We start from the raw sequence: 13,697 nt of genomic DNA on the forward strand, positions 1-13,697 counted from the left end.
TGGATTTTTTTGGACTTCATAAAATGATGGATTTTATAGGATTGTTTAGTATATTTTAAGATATTTGAATCCTACCAAACTCCATGAGATTTTAAAAGATTTGTTTCATTTATGAAATTAGGGGATATTCAACTCGGATTTTAAAAAATGTATCATAATATTGGGATATTCAATTATGATTTTAAATTATGTTACAAAATTTGGTGGTATCCAATGAGGATTTTAATTTATGCTTAAAAGTTTGATGGTATTCACTGATGAGATTGGTTCAGCTGGTTAAAAAGGGACTTGTATCCATGAGATTTTGAAGTTATTTAAATCTTAAAGACTCTACAATATTTTAAAAATCCATGTAAAATTAAAATCACACACAATCTATTAAAATATGTAGACTATATAAGATACATTAAAATCTGAGTTGAATACACCCCCTTAAGTTCTTATTTCTTTTTTTTTATTTTTATTTTTGTGAATGTCTTCTATTATTTAAACGACTAGAATTTCTCAATTAATAAAAAGGAAATGATTATTTGACCACTATTTTTTGTGAATCATTTCAATAAAATATTTAACTATTTTATAAGATATGATGAAAAAATGAAATTTAAAATTAATTTGAAAATACAATTGAATTATATTATTCATATTTTCAATTTGAATCACTATCAAATCAAGGGCATATTCTTGGGCTTGGGCAGCTGGGCTCTTATCTGTAGGGCAGGAATGTGGCTGGGTCCTAGCCCCTGATCAGGTTTTTCGGACTCAAATCAAGAGAAACTTACAGCTGCTCTTGGATAGGTGGTTTGCTTTGTATTCTTATGTGGGCTTTGTTGATGGAGCTTGTATCAAATCTCAGGGTCAGGCTTGCTCTGCGGGATTGGGAGGCTTTATTCTTTCTAAATCCAGGAAAGTAGTTCTTATTTTCTCTGAGCCTTGTGTGGCTCATAATGGTTTTGAGGCAGAGTCTGAGGCCCTAAATACGCTTATGGGTCACTTAGAGCACAATCCTATTGGTATTCACAGCTGTGTTATTTTCTCTGACTCTCTGCAATTAATCAATTGTATTCAGAAAATTAAGGAGAGAGTGTCTTGGTGCAGAAGCCTAGAGAGAGTGGCCTCCAATACTTTCATTCAGCGAGCTAGTTTTTCTTTTATTCCCAGACACTTAAATAAATCAGCAGATTGGTTAGCCAAGGAAGGCAGGTCACGTAATACTGTGTTGGCTGCTTGGTTTTAAAGCCTATCTGCCTTTATTATGGGCAACTCTTCATGTTTATACCTTGTGTACGATGTTCAGTCTGCTTTAGTTTCTTTAGGGCTTTAGTTAGTAGTTCAGTGCATGCATGTGTTGGAAGAAAGGATTTCACACAAACTCACACAAGACAATTTAGGAGAAGAAATGTATTACTTGAAAAATTACTTGATTACAAATGGCTTGGTACAAGGCTTTATATAGGACTCAATAGAAAGATCTAGATAACTCTTAAACTCCAAGAGACTTCACCTACCAAGATACATGTACCTAGCCAATACGTTGAACATACTAATACATGTACCAAGATACTAATACATGTATCAAGATTATTCTAGATACTCCCACACAATTCTATTATTTTTAATAGTCAAAAATATATTATGTATTTTCAACACCCCCCCCCCCCCTAATTTTGACTATCCCAAGTAGACTTCGGAATTTGTTGAAGGCGTCACTTTTGAGAGGCTTTGTAAATATGTCACTAATTTGATCTTGGGACTTCACATAATTCAACTCCACTTCACGCCTTTCGATGCATTCCCGAATAAAGTGATATTTTGTATCAATGTGCTTGCTCCGTTCATGAAACACCGGATTTTTGGCCAAAGCTATAGCCGACTTGTTATCAACCAATATTTCCGTAGACTCATTTTGTGACATGTTGAGCTCCTCCATAACTCTCCTTAACCATATAGCTTGACAAACACAAGAACATGCCGCCACATACTCCGCCTCACAAGTGGACAAGGTAACAATGGGTTGTTTCTTTGAACTCCATGAGAACAATGTGTCACCCATAAAGAATACATATCCGGTGGTACTCTTTCGATCATCAATGTCACTGGCCCAATCACTATCACAATATCCAACAAGTTTGAACTCATTTGAGTGATGATACAATAATCCATAATCCATTGTACCTTTGAGATAACGAAGAATTCTCTTGGCCGCCTTCATGTGTGTTGTTGTTGGAGCCTCCATATAGCGACTAATAAGTCCAACACTATAAAGTATGTCGGGCCTCGTGCATGTCAAGTATCTTAAACTTCCCACAAGACTTTTAAAGTAACTAGGATCCACCTTCTCACTTTCTTCAAATTTTGACAACTTTGGTCCACATTCAATGGGGGTGCTCACGGCTTGACAATTTTCCATCTTGAATTTCTTCAAAATCTCCCTTGTATAGCTTCCTTGTGATATTAGAATCTCATCATCCATTTGATTTACTTCAATCCCAAGATAGTATGACATAAGCCCAATATCGGTCATCTCAAATTCTCTTGCCATGTCTTGCTTAAATTTCTCGAACATACTTGGACTATTTCCCGTGAATATTAAATCATCCACATATAAACACGCAAGAAGAAATTCTCCATTTTGAGCAACCTTGGCATATAGAGCATGTTCATGAGGACACTTGTAAAATCCTTGAGCTTGAAAATATTTGTCAAGTCTACTATTCCAAGCCCTCGGCACTTGTTTCAATCCGTACAAGGCCTTCTTTAACTTTAACACTTTTCCTTCTTGTCCTTTCACGATGTATCCCAATGGTTGCTCCACATACACGGTTTCTTCAAGAACACCATTCAAAAAAGCGGACTTCACATCCATTTGATGAATTTTCCATCCATTTTGAGCCGCCAATGAGATAATTAGCCTTATAGTCTCCATTCTTGCAACCGGGGCAAAAACTTCGTCATAATCAACTCCATGTCTTTGATTGTAGCCTTTGGCCACCAATCTTGCCTTATATTTTTCCACCTCACCTTGGGCATTCTTCTTCACTTTATAAACCCATTTTACACCAATAGCTTTTTGTCCTTTTGGAAGTGTTGCTAACTCCCATGTGTCATTCTTCTTTATAGACTCAATCTCGTCGTCCATTGCTTTCTTCCACCTTTCATCTTGCACGACTTCTTTGAAGCTTGTTGGTTCGGTTTCCGCTAGAAGACAAAGAAGTGTTAAGTCAGAAATAGCGAGAACCTCTTCCGTTTCATCATATATTTCTCCAAGATTTCTATAACGCCTTGGTGGTGTCTCTTCACCATCACTTGAAGAAGATGAGGGATTTTCTCCATCACTTGTTGCTCATGGTGATGTGGGAGGAGTGATATCTTCTTCACTTTCTTCATCAATAAATGGGAAGAAATTATAATCTTCTTGTGCGTTGCTCCAATCCTATGAGCTTTCTTCGTCAAATACAACATCTCGACTAATAATGATCTTTCCATTGATGGGGTTGTAAAGTTTGTACCCCTTGGCTCTTGCATCATAGCCAACAAACACATACTTTTCACTTTTGTAATCCAACTTGGTTCTCATCATCGACGTGTGCATAAGCTATGCTTCCAAAAACTCTCAGGTGAGCAATAGATGGTCTCTTTCCTTTCCATGCTTGTTGTGGAGTTATGTCTTTAACACTTCTCGTCGGACATCTATTTGAAAAGTAGACGGCACAATCTACCGCTTCGGCCCAAAATTCCTTAGGCATATTCTTGCTCTTTAGCATGCTTCGAGCCATGTTAAGATTGCTCCTATTTTTTCTTTCGGAGACTCCATTTTGTTGTGGTGATCTTGGAACCGTTGCAGGTCGTCTAATTCCATGATCTTCACAAAATTGTAAGAACTCCTTTGAATTGTATTCACCTCCTCGATCCGAACGAATGACCTTTATTTGATACTTGGTCTCCTTTTCAACTTGGGCTTTGAACTTTTTGAAGCATTCAAAAACTTGAGACTTCTCTTTGAGAAAGTACACCCATGTCTTGCAGCTAAAATCATCAATGAATAACAAGAAATAACGATTCTTGCTAAAAGATGGAGGATTAAAAGGACCACATACATCGGAGTGAATGAGTTCAAGTGGCTCCCTTGCTCTTGACATAGATTCCTTTGGAAAGCTCTTTCTTGATTGTTTTCCGAAAAGACATCCTTCACAAATTTGATTTGGATGGTTGATGTGAGGCAAGCCATTCACCATATGCTTCTTTGAAAGTGAATTTAGTCCATCAAAATTTAAGTGCCCAAGCCTAAGATGCCAAAGCCAAGAAGAATCTCCAACACAAGCCTTTAGACATTTTGCAACATCATTTTGAATTTTGAGAATAAACATACGATTCTTGGTCATAGGCACCTTTGCAATTAAATTGTCATTAGAATCTCTCAAATTGAGAAATTTATCTTTCATGATGATGGTTTAGCCTTTCTCCATTAGTTGGCCCAAACTCAAGATATTATTTTTCATGCTAGGCACATAATAAACACTTGAAATAAAATTATGATCTCCATTTTTCAAGCGAATTAGTATGTTACCTTTGCCTTTGATGGGCACTCCCGAAGAGTCTCCAAAAGTGACTTTTCCATTCACTTTCTCATCAAGATCCACAAACAAATTTTTATTGCCACACATATGATAACTTGCGCTGCTATCAAGATACCACAAATTATCTTCACAATTTACTTCTCCTTTATGCGCTAGAAGCAAAGTGGGCTCATCAATATTGCTTTTATCTTCAGCAAAATTAGCTTTCTCCTCCACTTGATTTTTTGAAGCGCGACATTCGGAAGCATAATGACCAAAATTTTGACAATTGTAGCATTTAACATTTGACTTGCCATACCTTGGTGTGACTCTTCCTCTTCCACGGCCTCTTAAATTTCTTGTCTCGTACAATCTTTCGTGCTTTTGATTTTCCTCCCTTTGTTGGCCACGACCTCTTCCATGTCCATATAGAAATCCTCTTCCACGACCTCTTTGGCTCCTCGTATACCTTCCATCATTATCTTTAAAAGATAATTTTGATTGTAAGGCTTGTTCAATTGGCTCCTTTAACATTTTTTCTTCATGGGCTTGTAATGATCCCATAAGCTCATCAATAGTCATTTCATCTATATCTTTAGCCTCCTCAATTGCCACAACTTTGTAATCAAATTTAGAGACAAGTGAACGAAGAACTTTTTCAATAACACGAACATCAGTAACCTCTTCTCCATTGCTTTTCATTTGATTGATAACGGTCAGGACCCTTGAAAAATAATCCGAGATTGATTCGGATTCCTTCATATGCAAAGCCTTAAACTCGCCACGTAGTGTTTGTAGCCGAACTCTTTTTACTTTAGCATCGCCACTAAAAGAAGATTTGAGAGTATCCCAAACTTTCTTTGACGTTGTTGCGGAAGCCACTTTTTGTAACATAGAATCATCCAAACATTGATGAATGATCATAATCGCCTTTTGATCCTTCTTTCTTTGGGCTTGAAGTAGATCTTTTTGAACTTGATTCAAATTTGCTTCATCTTCGGGCACCTCCAATCCTTTCTCCACAATTTCCCACACATCATTTGCTCCAAGGATCGCCTTCATACGAATACACCAATTCTCATAATTATCTTTGGTGAACTTTGGCATTTGCCATTGAGACATTCCATTTGCCATGATCCCCTTCTTCTTTACACCACACAAGCTTTCTTTGAAGACAAAGTAGAACCTCGCTCTGATACCACTTTGTTGGAAGAAAGGATTTCACACAAACTCACACAAGACAATTTAGGAGAAGAAATGTATTATTTGAAAAATTACTTGATTACAAATGGCTTGGTACAAGGCTTTATATAGGACTCAATAGAAAGATCTAAATAACTCTTAAACTCCAAGAGACTTCACCTACCAAGATACATGTACCTAGCCAATACATTGAACATACTAATACATGTACCAAGATACTAATACATGTACCAAGATTATTCTAGATACTCCCACACAATTCTATTATTTTTAATAGTCGAAAATATATTATTTATTTTCAACATCAGGTTCTTGTAGTTTGGCTTGTGTTAGGCCTGCAGGTTGTACTCTCCTTCTGGAGTTGGGTTTATTTTAATAAACTTTTGCTTATCAAAAAAAAAAAATGTTTCAACGAGGAATAGTGGAAATAGTTGACAAATTATAACTTGTTAAGAAGAAAATTTTTATAATTCATTCTACTTGAAATAAGGATTATATTTCTGACCTAATTATTTATACAAACACTTTATCTTTTTTATTATTTAAAAAGTCATTTCGAATCAATAAAATATATTCATTTTACTTCTATCACAACATCACAAAATATAGCATAAATTAAAGTTGATCTATTTTACAATGTTGCAGTCTAATCTATATATATTATACTATATCTCATTTTTAGTTTGGTTTGTTGGTCACTAAAATTTAAAATTTATAAAATTCGGCATTTAAGACAATATTTGTAATGAAACTCCAAATTTGTTATTTCTTGAAAATTAATGCTATTTTTTAAAGATATTTTTCATGTTTTAACATAATTAAAACAACATTTTATAAAAAAAATCTATTCTGTCCAACCACTATTATCTCATTCTCCTCCATTTTTTTGATTTCTCTTCAGAGCTTTATCTTGAATTTCCATTTAGTACTTCATGATTGTGTGGACTCTTAAATAATTTTACATAATGCCATATGTTAGCTACAAATTAACTTTATTAAAACAATTTTTTTCTCAGTAGGTCATGTTCATTTTAGGTTTTTCTTAGGGATAAAAGAATATTTTCATGATGCGCACCTATGACACAAACAAATTGTATTGTATAAGAATTGATCATTATAGATTCTCTACCTAGTATGATTGAAAAAGATTTATAATACAAAAATTCCTAAATCGGAAGAATACATTCCACCTAATTTAAAAATTCATTAGTAAAATAATGATTAACACTAGAAATGAATTCGGGCACAATATCAAACCAAGTAAAATTCTATATCATAAATTTCATCAGGCATCCTAATAATAACATAAATATTTAATGTAAAGGAACTCTAAGAAGTTAAAAAACTAATTATCATGTGTATGAAATTGTTGAACAACTACAAAAAATAAACCATCTCAAAAAACTAAAAATATCGTCATATAATTGTTAACATGATCTTCAAGAAGATAATAAATATATATTTAACAATAATACATAATTTTTTTGTCAGAATACATGTGAGAAAAAATATCATCAAGTTACTATACTAGGGACACGGCTGAAATTAAGAACTCAAGCGTCAATGATAAACCATACATGACACAACTTAGATTTCCTTTGAAACCAACTCTACTCTTAATAAGGTAACCAGATAATTGTGATGTAACCTAAAGTCTAACTTACACTTTAGATTAATCTATCTATACTATATTATAATAAGCCAACATAGGTATAATTTGTAGTCGTACAAAATTTTGGTTTGGTCATCTCTTTTGTAACTACAAGTATGTCACATGTAAACTTCTCTTACTCTTACAATATTAAAGAGTTTTATACCGTTTAAATTACAAACACTTGAGATATAGTACAAGATAAAAACTCCACCATTATTTTTTTAAATATAATTTATATACAATATTATAATAAACTGACATTGGTATAATTTGTAGCCGTCCAAAATATATAATCAGTTGGTAAATATAATCGGGTTAAAATCCAATTTATCAATTCTAAAATACTATTAAGATAATGTTAAAATTTAAATTATAATTAATAAATTACGAATTTTATATCCGTCTGTGCTTCGCACGGGTTAAAGGCTAGTATAATATAAAGAATCATCATATTCGCAAATATAGTTAAAAAAAAATAGATTATAGCTTCGGGAGGAGAAAATTATATAAGCTGAGGAAGCATCGCATTCGAAAAATTTCGACAAAGCTTTATTGAAAATTTGTACTAGTATGAAAAATTTGAAACTAATTTTCAAGATCGTAAACTTAAAACTACTTTTCAAGATATATAAGATATAGAATGTGACTTTTAAGTCCTATATATGCACTAAAAATAATATGTCCTTGTGGATGCGAAGTATGTGAACTACCATGATTATAAAACACCAACACAACTAAACTTAACCTAAATTGCTTCGTGTTAATGGTCATGATTGAAGTATTCATTGCAGTTGGATTTGTTAAGCGAACTTGGATCTTAGGCAAAGGAGAAGAGAAAAGAATTGCAAACATAAAGAAGGATTTCTAAAAAACCTTAATAAAAATGGCTCAATCCTTTAAACAAAAAGATCTTTTCGAGTTTCACTCAAGTTATTTAAGCTTGAGTTTCATCCAATTCCATTATCTAAACTCTAAAGGCCACATGCATAGGTTGTACTTAAATCAATTAGTTATCCATAACATCATTTGACATAAACTAAATACATTCTAAATAAGTATACACAAGAACCTATATTCTCGATCACACCTATATTCTCGACCGACATATGAAGCAGTAACCAATAGTCACCAAAATAATTCCTAAGCTAAAAATATAATAAATATTTTTAAATGAGAATGTTAAAATATATATTTTTTTACATGTTATTCCCTCCTTTCTTGAATATCTACATTTTTGACTTTTCGCATACATTTGAAGATACTTTGACCACATAGCTAGAAATGTTACTTTCAAATATATTTTTTAAGAATAAAAGTATTGATATAATATTTTTATTCAGAAAAAAATTCAAAAAGAAATTTTTTAACTATATAGTCAAAACACTTTAATATGCGTGCCAAAAAGTCAAAAGGAAGATGTTTAAGAATGGAGGGAGTATAATTTAAGGAGACCCATAAACCCAGATAGAAACAACCCAATTAGCATTTTAATATTTAGTTATTAATAGTTAATAATATAGTATAAAACATATTATAAGTTAAAGGGAAGCGTAAACTCAAATACTGATCATAATACTAACCTAATTTTTAATATTTTGATTTAATAGACAATAAAAAATATATATTACAATTTGTTATAAATTAAGGAGGTCCATGGATCGAATATGAAACGGTTTATTAAACTTGATCGACCAATCAACTGAATTTTTCATGTTTCGGTTTTAATAGTACAATAATAGATAGTATAGTATAGATTTGTAATATTATTTTTAAATTGAGACCATTAGAGTACTTAAAAATAACGTTAATATATTTTGGTCAAAAAATATCACCATTTATTTATTAATAACTATATATTAATAACATTATATATATATATATACACACACACACAAACACATACACATACACATATTGCTTGTGTTAATTATAGAAGATCGGTTTTTTTAGTTAGAAAATATTAAAAAGATAATGTGTTTTAGTTAAAAAGGTAATTACTGTATTCTTCGATGTTCATTTTGAAGATTGAATTTTTTAGTTAGAAAATATAAATAAGATAACACATTTTAGTTAAAAAGATATTTGTTTATATAGATAGGCTTGTATTTCGGCCCAAAGTTAAAAAGAATAATTAGTTATTTAGATAGATCCGTATTTCGGCTCAAGTACCGAGCGACCAAACTTTCAATGTTTTGGCTTTAATAGTAAAAAAGATAACATATTTTAGTAAAAAGAATAATTGGTTATATAGATTAGCCTGTATTTCAGCTCAAAGTTAAAAATAATAATTAGTTATATAGATAAGTTCATATTTCGTAGTTTCGTATTTCGAACCAAGTACTGACCGAGCAAACTTTCAAAGTTTTGGCTTTAATAGTAAAAAGATAACATATTTTAGTTAAAAAGAATAATTGATTATATAGATAGGCCTGTATTTCGGCCCAAAATTAAAAAATTAGATTAGTTATATAGATAGGCCCATATTTTGGCCCAAGTACCGAACGACACTTGTAGTAAAAAAGAATTATTGATTATATCGATAGGCCTATATTTCAACCCAAAATTAAAAAAATTGATTAGTTATATAGACGGGCCCATATTTTGGCCAAAGTACCAAATTTTTAATGTTTCGGTTTTAATAGTATAGTATAGATGAGCCAAATTATAGATATCATGATAAATTTATAATGAAAATTTTATTATTTTACTAATTTCAATTAATATAATGGTATACATGACGGTGAAATTATTATTATTTAGTTTAGCTTTCATATTATTGGAACAACATATATTAAATATCTATTAAAAAAACATATATTAAATATATACTAAACAATTACATCTTTTATTTTTCAATAATTTCAAATATAATATAATATAATATAATTATCAGAATTTGATATTCATTCTGATTACAAATGCATCCAAAGAAACATTCCATCTCATGCACATTCACATATAATTTTCAGTGAATCTCTGTATCTCCTCCTGTAATTTTCTCTTTTTTCTCTCTTATCTATGTACTGATTTTTGTATTAGGATTTAGGTGTGGTTTTGGGTGTTTACCTTTTCTGGATGTGCTTAGATTTAATATATCGGTTTTTCTAGTGTGTGCCCTATGGGCACATGCTAAGCACGGAAACTCATAAATTTGGTGTGTTTTGATTGGTGTGAATGCAGGGGGCCATGATTATTAAAAAGATGTAAGCCAATCAAAACAAAGAAAAGCTATCAAATTTTGTGCTTATTGTGTGTCCATGGGCACACCATAGAAAAACCGTTAATATATTAATGTCTGAGCTTGAGCATTAATTATTTAAGCACTACTAAAAATTCAGCTTAGCTTATTTGAGAAAAGAAAAGTCCAGATCAACTTGACTATGTTCTATTTGTGGCCAAACATGTTACTGTTCTGCAATGGCTCATTATAGAACACGCCACAGACATTTACCTCCACATTTACATATGCCTCCTTTCGGAAAACCTACTAGCAACTACATTTTTCATTACTGTGTTATGCTTTATATGGCTAGTTTCTTGTTCTACATATCTAGGGAACACTGATCAATACTAAACCCCTAGTTTTTGTATGCCCGATAAATATGTTTTCTTTTTCTAAAATTTGAAATTTCACTAAACGGGGCAAAATGGTGTGGCACTAAGATTTGAATTATATTTAAATTAGAATGTAAAACAATCCAATCATGACAAACAAAGAATTTTAGGGTGTCATACTCTTTGTTCGTGACTACTTACCATGATGAGATGAGACAAGTCTCCATCCACAGACAAAGAATATTTCATTTCTTGTTTATAAGATAATTATTGGAATTTTGAATAAAGAATTTGTTCAAAATTTAGGATATGAGTCGGAGGAGGACATACATTTCATTTTAATTTTTAACACATAATATTTTATGGCAAATCTGAATAAAGGTTTGGAATCGTTCTTATATTAACTGTGAGTAACCTTACAATATTAGGTAGGTTTGGTGAAAGTTTGTGATACATATGCTATCCTCGATTAATGATTTTTAAACAAATGTGAATTATTTATTATATTCTACAAACAATGATACAATTGATGGAAGACCTCTAAATGAGACATGATTTGGACATGTGAATATGAAGAATATAAGATACAAGGAGGTTCATAAAATTTGTAACGTCCACATTGATAAGATTTAAAATGTTCAGGACTTTATAGATGTAAGTAACTAAATAATGTGCACCAAGTTGCTATTTTTTCTGAACTAACTTAGTGTGGGTTATTAAGAATGCCTCCGTGTTATAAACTTGAGTTGTTAAAAATGGAATTGTATCAGAGCCAGTATGCTGATATAAAAGGCATTGAAAAAGGAGATCGCACACCACCAGCAGATAGGGTACATAAAGAGCATTTTCAGAGGGGTATGTACAAAAATTAGAGGGGAATTAAGGGGGGAGCAGCCTGTATATGAGCTTTTCTACGTGGGTATTTACGAAAATGAGAGGGAAATTAAGGGGGGAGCAGCCTGTATATGAGCTTTTCGAACATCGTCAGTGTAACCTAAACAAGAACTCGCTGCAAAATATCATTAGGATGTCTGTAAGTTCTGTATTCAGCACTTTTAATAGATGTTGGGACTCAAACCTGTCCACATATATCAGACTTATCCAAATCCGAAATGACTCGCTAAAGTAACCAATCGAGCCGATTCTTAAGCTCTGATCCTTAACAATATTTCAAGAAACAAAAAGCTTACATAAACTCTGGTTAGGGAAGCCCAGTCGATGACCTGCAACTAAAAGATGACATAATAAAAATTCACAAGACAATTACCATTTCCAGGCAAGCAAATATTGGAGAGAGGATCGAGCAATTGTATCTCAACTTTGGATACACGCAAAAAGCACATAGAAGATCAGGACCCGGCAGCTGTTCCTCGAGAACGAATACAGAAGTTCCCCAACATGCAGAGCTTGTACATGAATCAAGTTATCCTGAACATCATTTGACACAAACCGTATGCATTCCTCATAATCATACACAAGAACTTATATTCTCAGCCTATATATGATGTGACCTACATATGATGTAGTATATCCAATAGTCACCAGAGTAATTTCTAAGCTAAAAATACAATAAATACTTTTTAATGTTTTTTAGTAAATTGTGGAACACGTACCGCTTGCAACTATTTGTGCTTCCATTTCTGCAATAAGCAATAAGATACTACAAGTTTATAATTAATTGCTTGGTCTTTCTAGCTTGGTCTTTCTTACATTGGATTTGGTTGTTACAGGCATATAGTTGTGCTCACATATTGTTTTTGTTGCAGCATTTATATATAAAATAGAAGATTTCAATAAATTAAAAATTATTTCATTCTATTGTTTTAATTATATTTCTATATATAACATTCGTTTCATCAATTAAAATTTATATTATAGTTATTTTATCTATAATAACTATTTATGAAAATTAGGTACGGCAACGAATAATTCTATAAAAAATAATATTTTTAATTCAAATCTTTCTTTGATAAAATATTATACAACAACAATCATTATTTTCAAAATGAGAAATTTATAATTTATAATCAATGACCACCCTTTGTAATACACACACTAATATCATGACAAATAGATAAGTGATTAAATAGTTTCTCATATTCTTTAATCTGACGCTAATTTAAATTTATTTGATCATCAGATTTTCATATTCCTTCCAAACTAATGGAGAGAAGAACCAAGTTGCTCGGCACTGATATAGGCATACAACAATGGTGGGAGATGCTTTTACCCACTTAACACATGGATAACAAAGGGCCTTTGTTTGGCGGAAGTCACTTCTTCTGTCTTCTGTTTTTCTTGACCCGTTTGTGTAAATAAGTAGAAGCACTTTTAAGAAGCTAAGAATGCTAGTTTCTCTCTCAAAACTTCTATTTTTTTTCCAAACACTTTATTAACTTATTTACTTCTCACTTTTACTCCACTTCTTTAATTTAAGCAAAGAGTCACTTCTTTTAAACTACCCCAAACGGTCCCAAAGATTTGTATATACAGTACTCGTTTCTTGTCAAAAATTTTTGCAACGCTCAACCATAAAAATACAATTTCAACCCCTGTTTCTTGATGCTCTTTGAACTTTGACACTAAAGGACGGGGTTGTGAACTTTGACTTAGTTTAATTTTCATCAAATATAGATAATGTAAAGTTTGTTTGTGTTGGTAGAACAATTTAGAGATGAAGATGGAATTTTTAAAATACCAATATCCAGCAAATATAACTAAATTGTATT

The 13,697-nt window shown here is 31.9% G+C and overlaps 1 protein-coding gene across 1 annotated transcript; it reads right to left on the reverse strand.

The window, feature by feature from the left end:
* Nucleotides 1-4,451: 4,451 nt before the first annotated feature.
* On the reverse strand, nt 4,452-5,690 carry LOC135151108 (uncharacterized). Its single transcript, XM_064088666.1, has one exon. It carries the CDS (start codon nt 5,688-5,690, stop codon nt 4,452-4,454), a length of 1,239 nt encoding a protein of 412 aa, XP_063944736.1.
* Nucleotides 5,691-13,697: the final 8,007 nt, after the last annotated feature.

Source organism: Daucus carota, chromosome 3 (assembly GCF_001625215.2).
Source record: "Daucus carota subsp. sativus chromosome 3, DH1 v3.0, whole genome shotgun sequence".
NCBI classification, from domain to species: domain Eukaryota; kingdom Viridiplantae; phylum Streptophyta; class Magnoliopsida; order Apiales; family Apiaceae; genus Daucus; species Daucus carota.

Coding starts and splice junctions, on each gene's coding strand:
- LOC135151108 (XM_064088666.1), bottom strand. CDS start 5,690: ATGGCAAATGGAATGTCTCAATGGCAAATGCCAAAGTTCACCAAAGAT.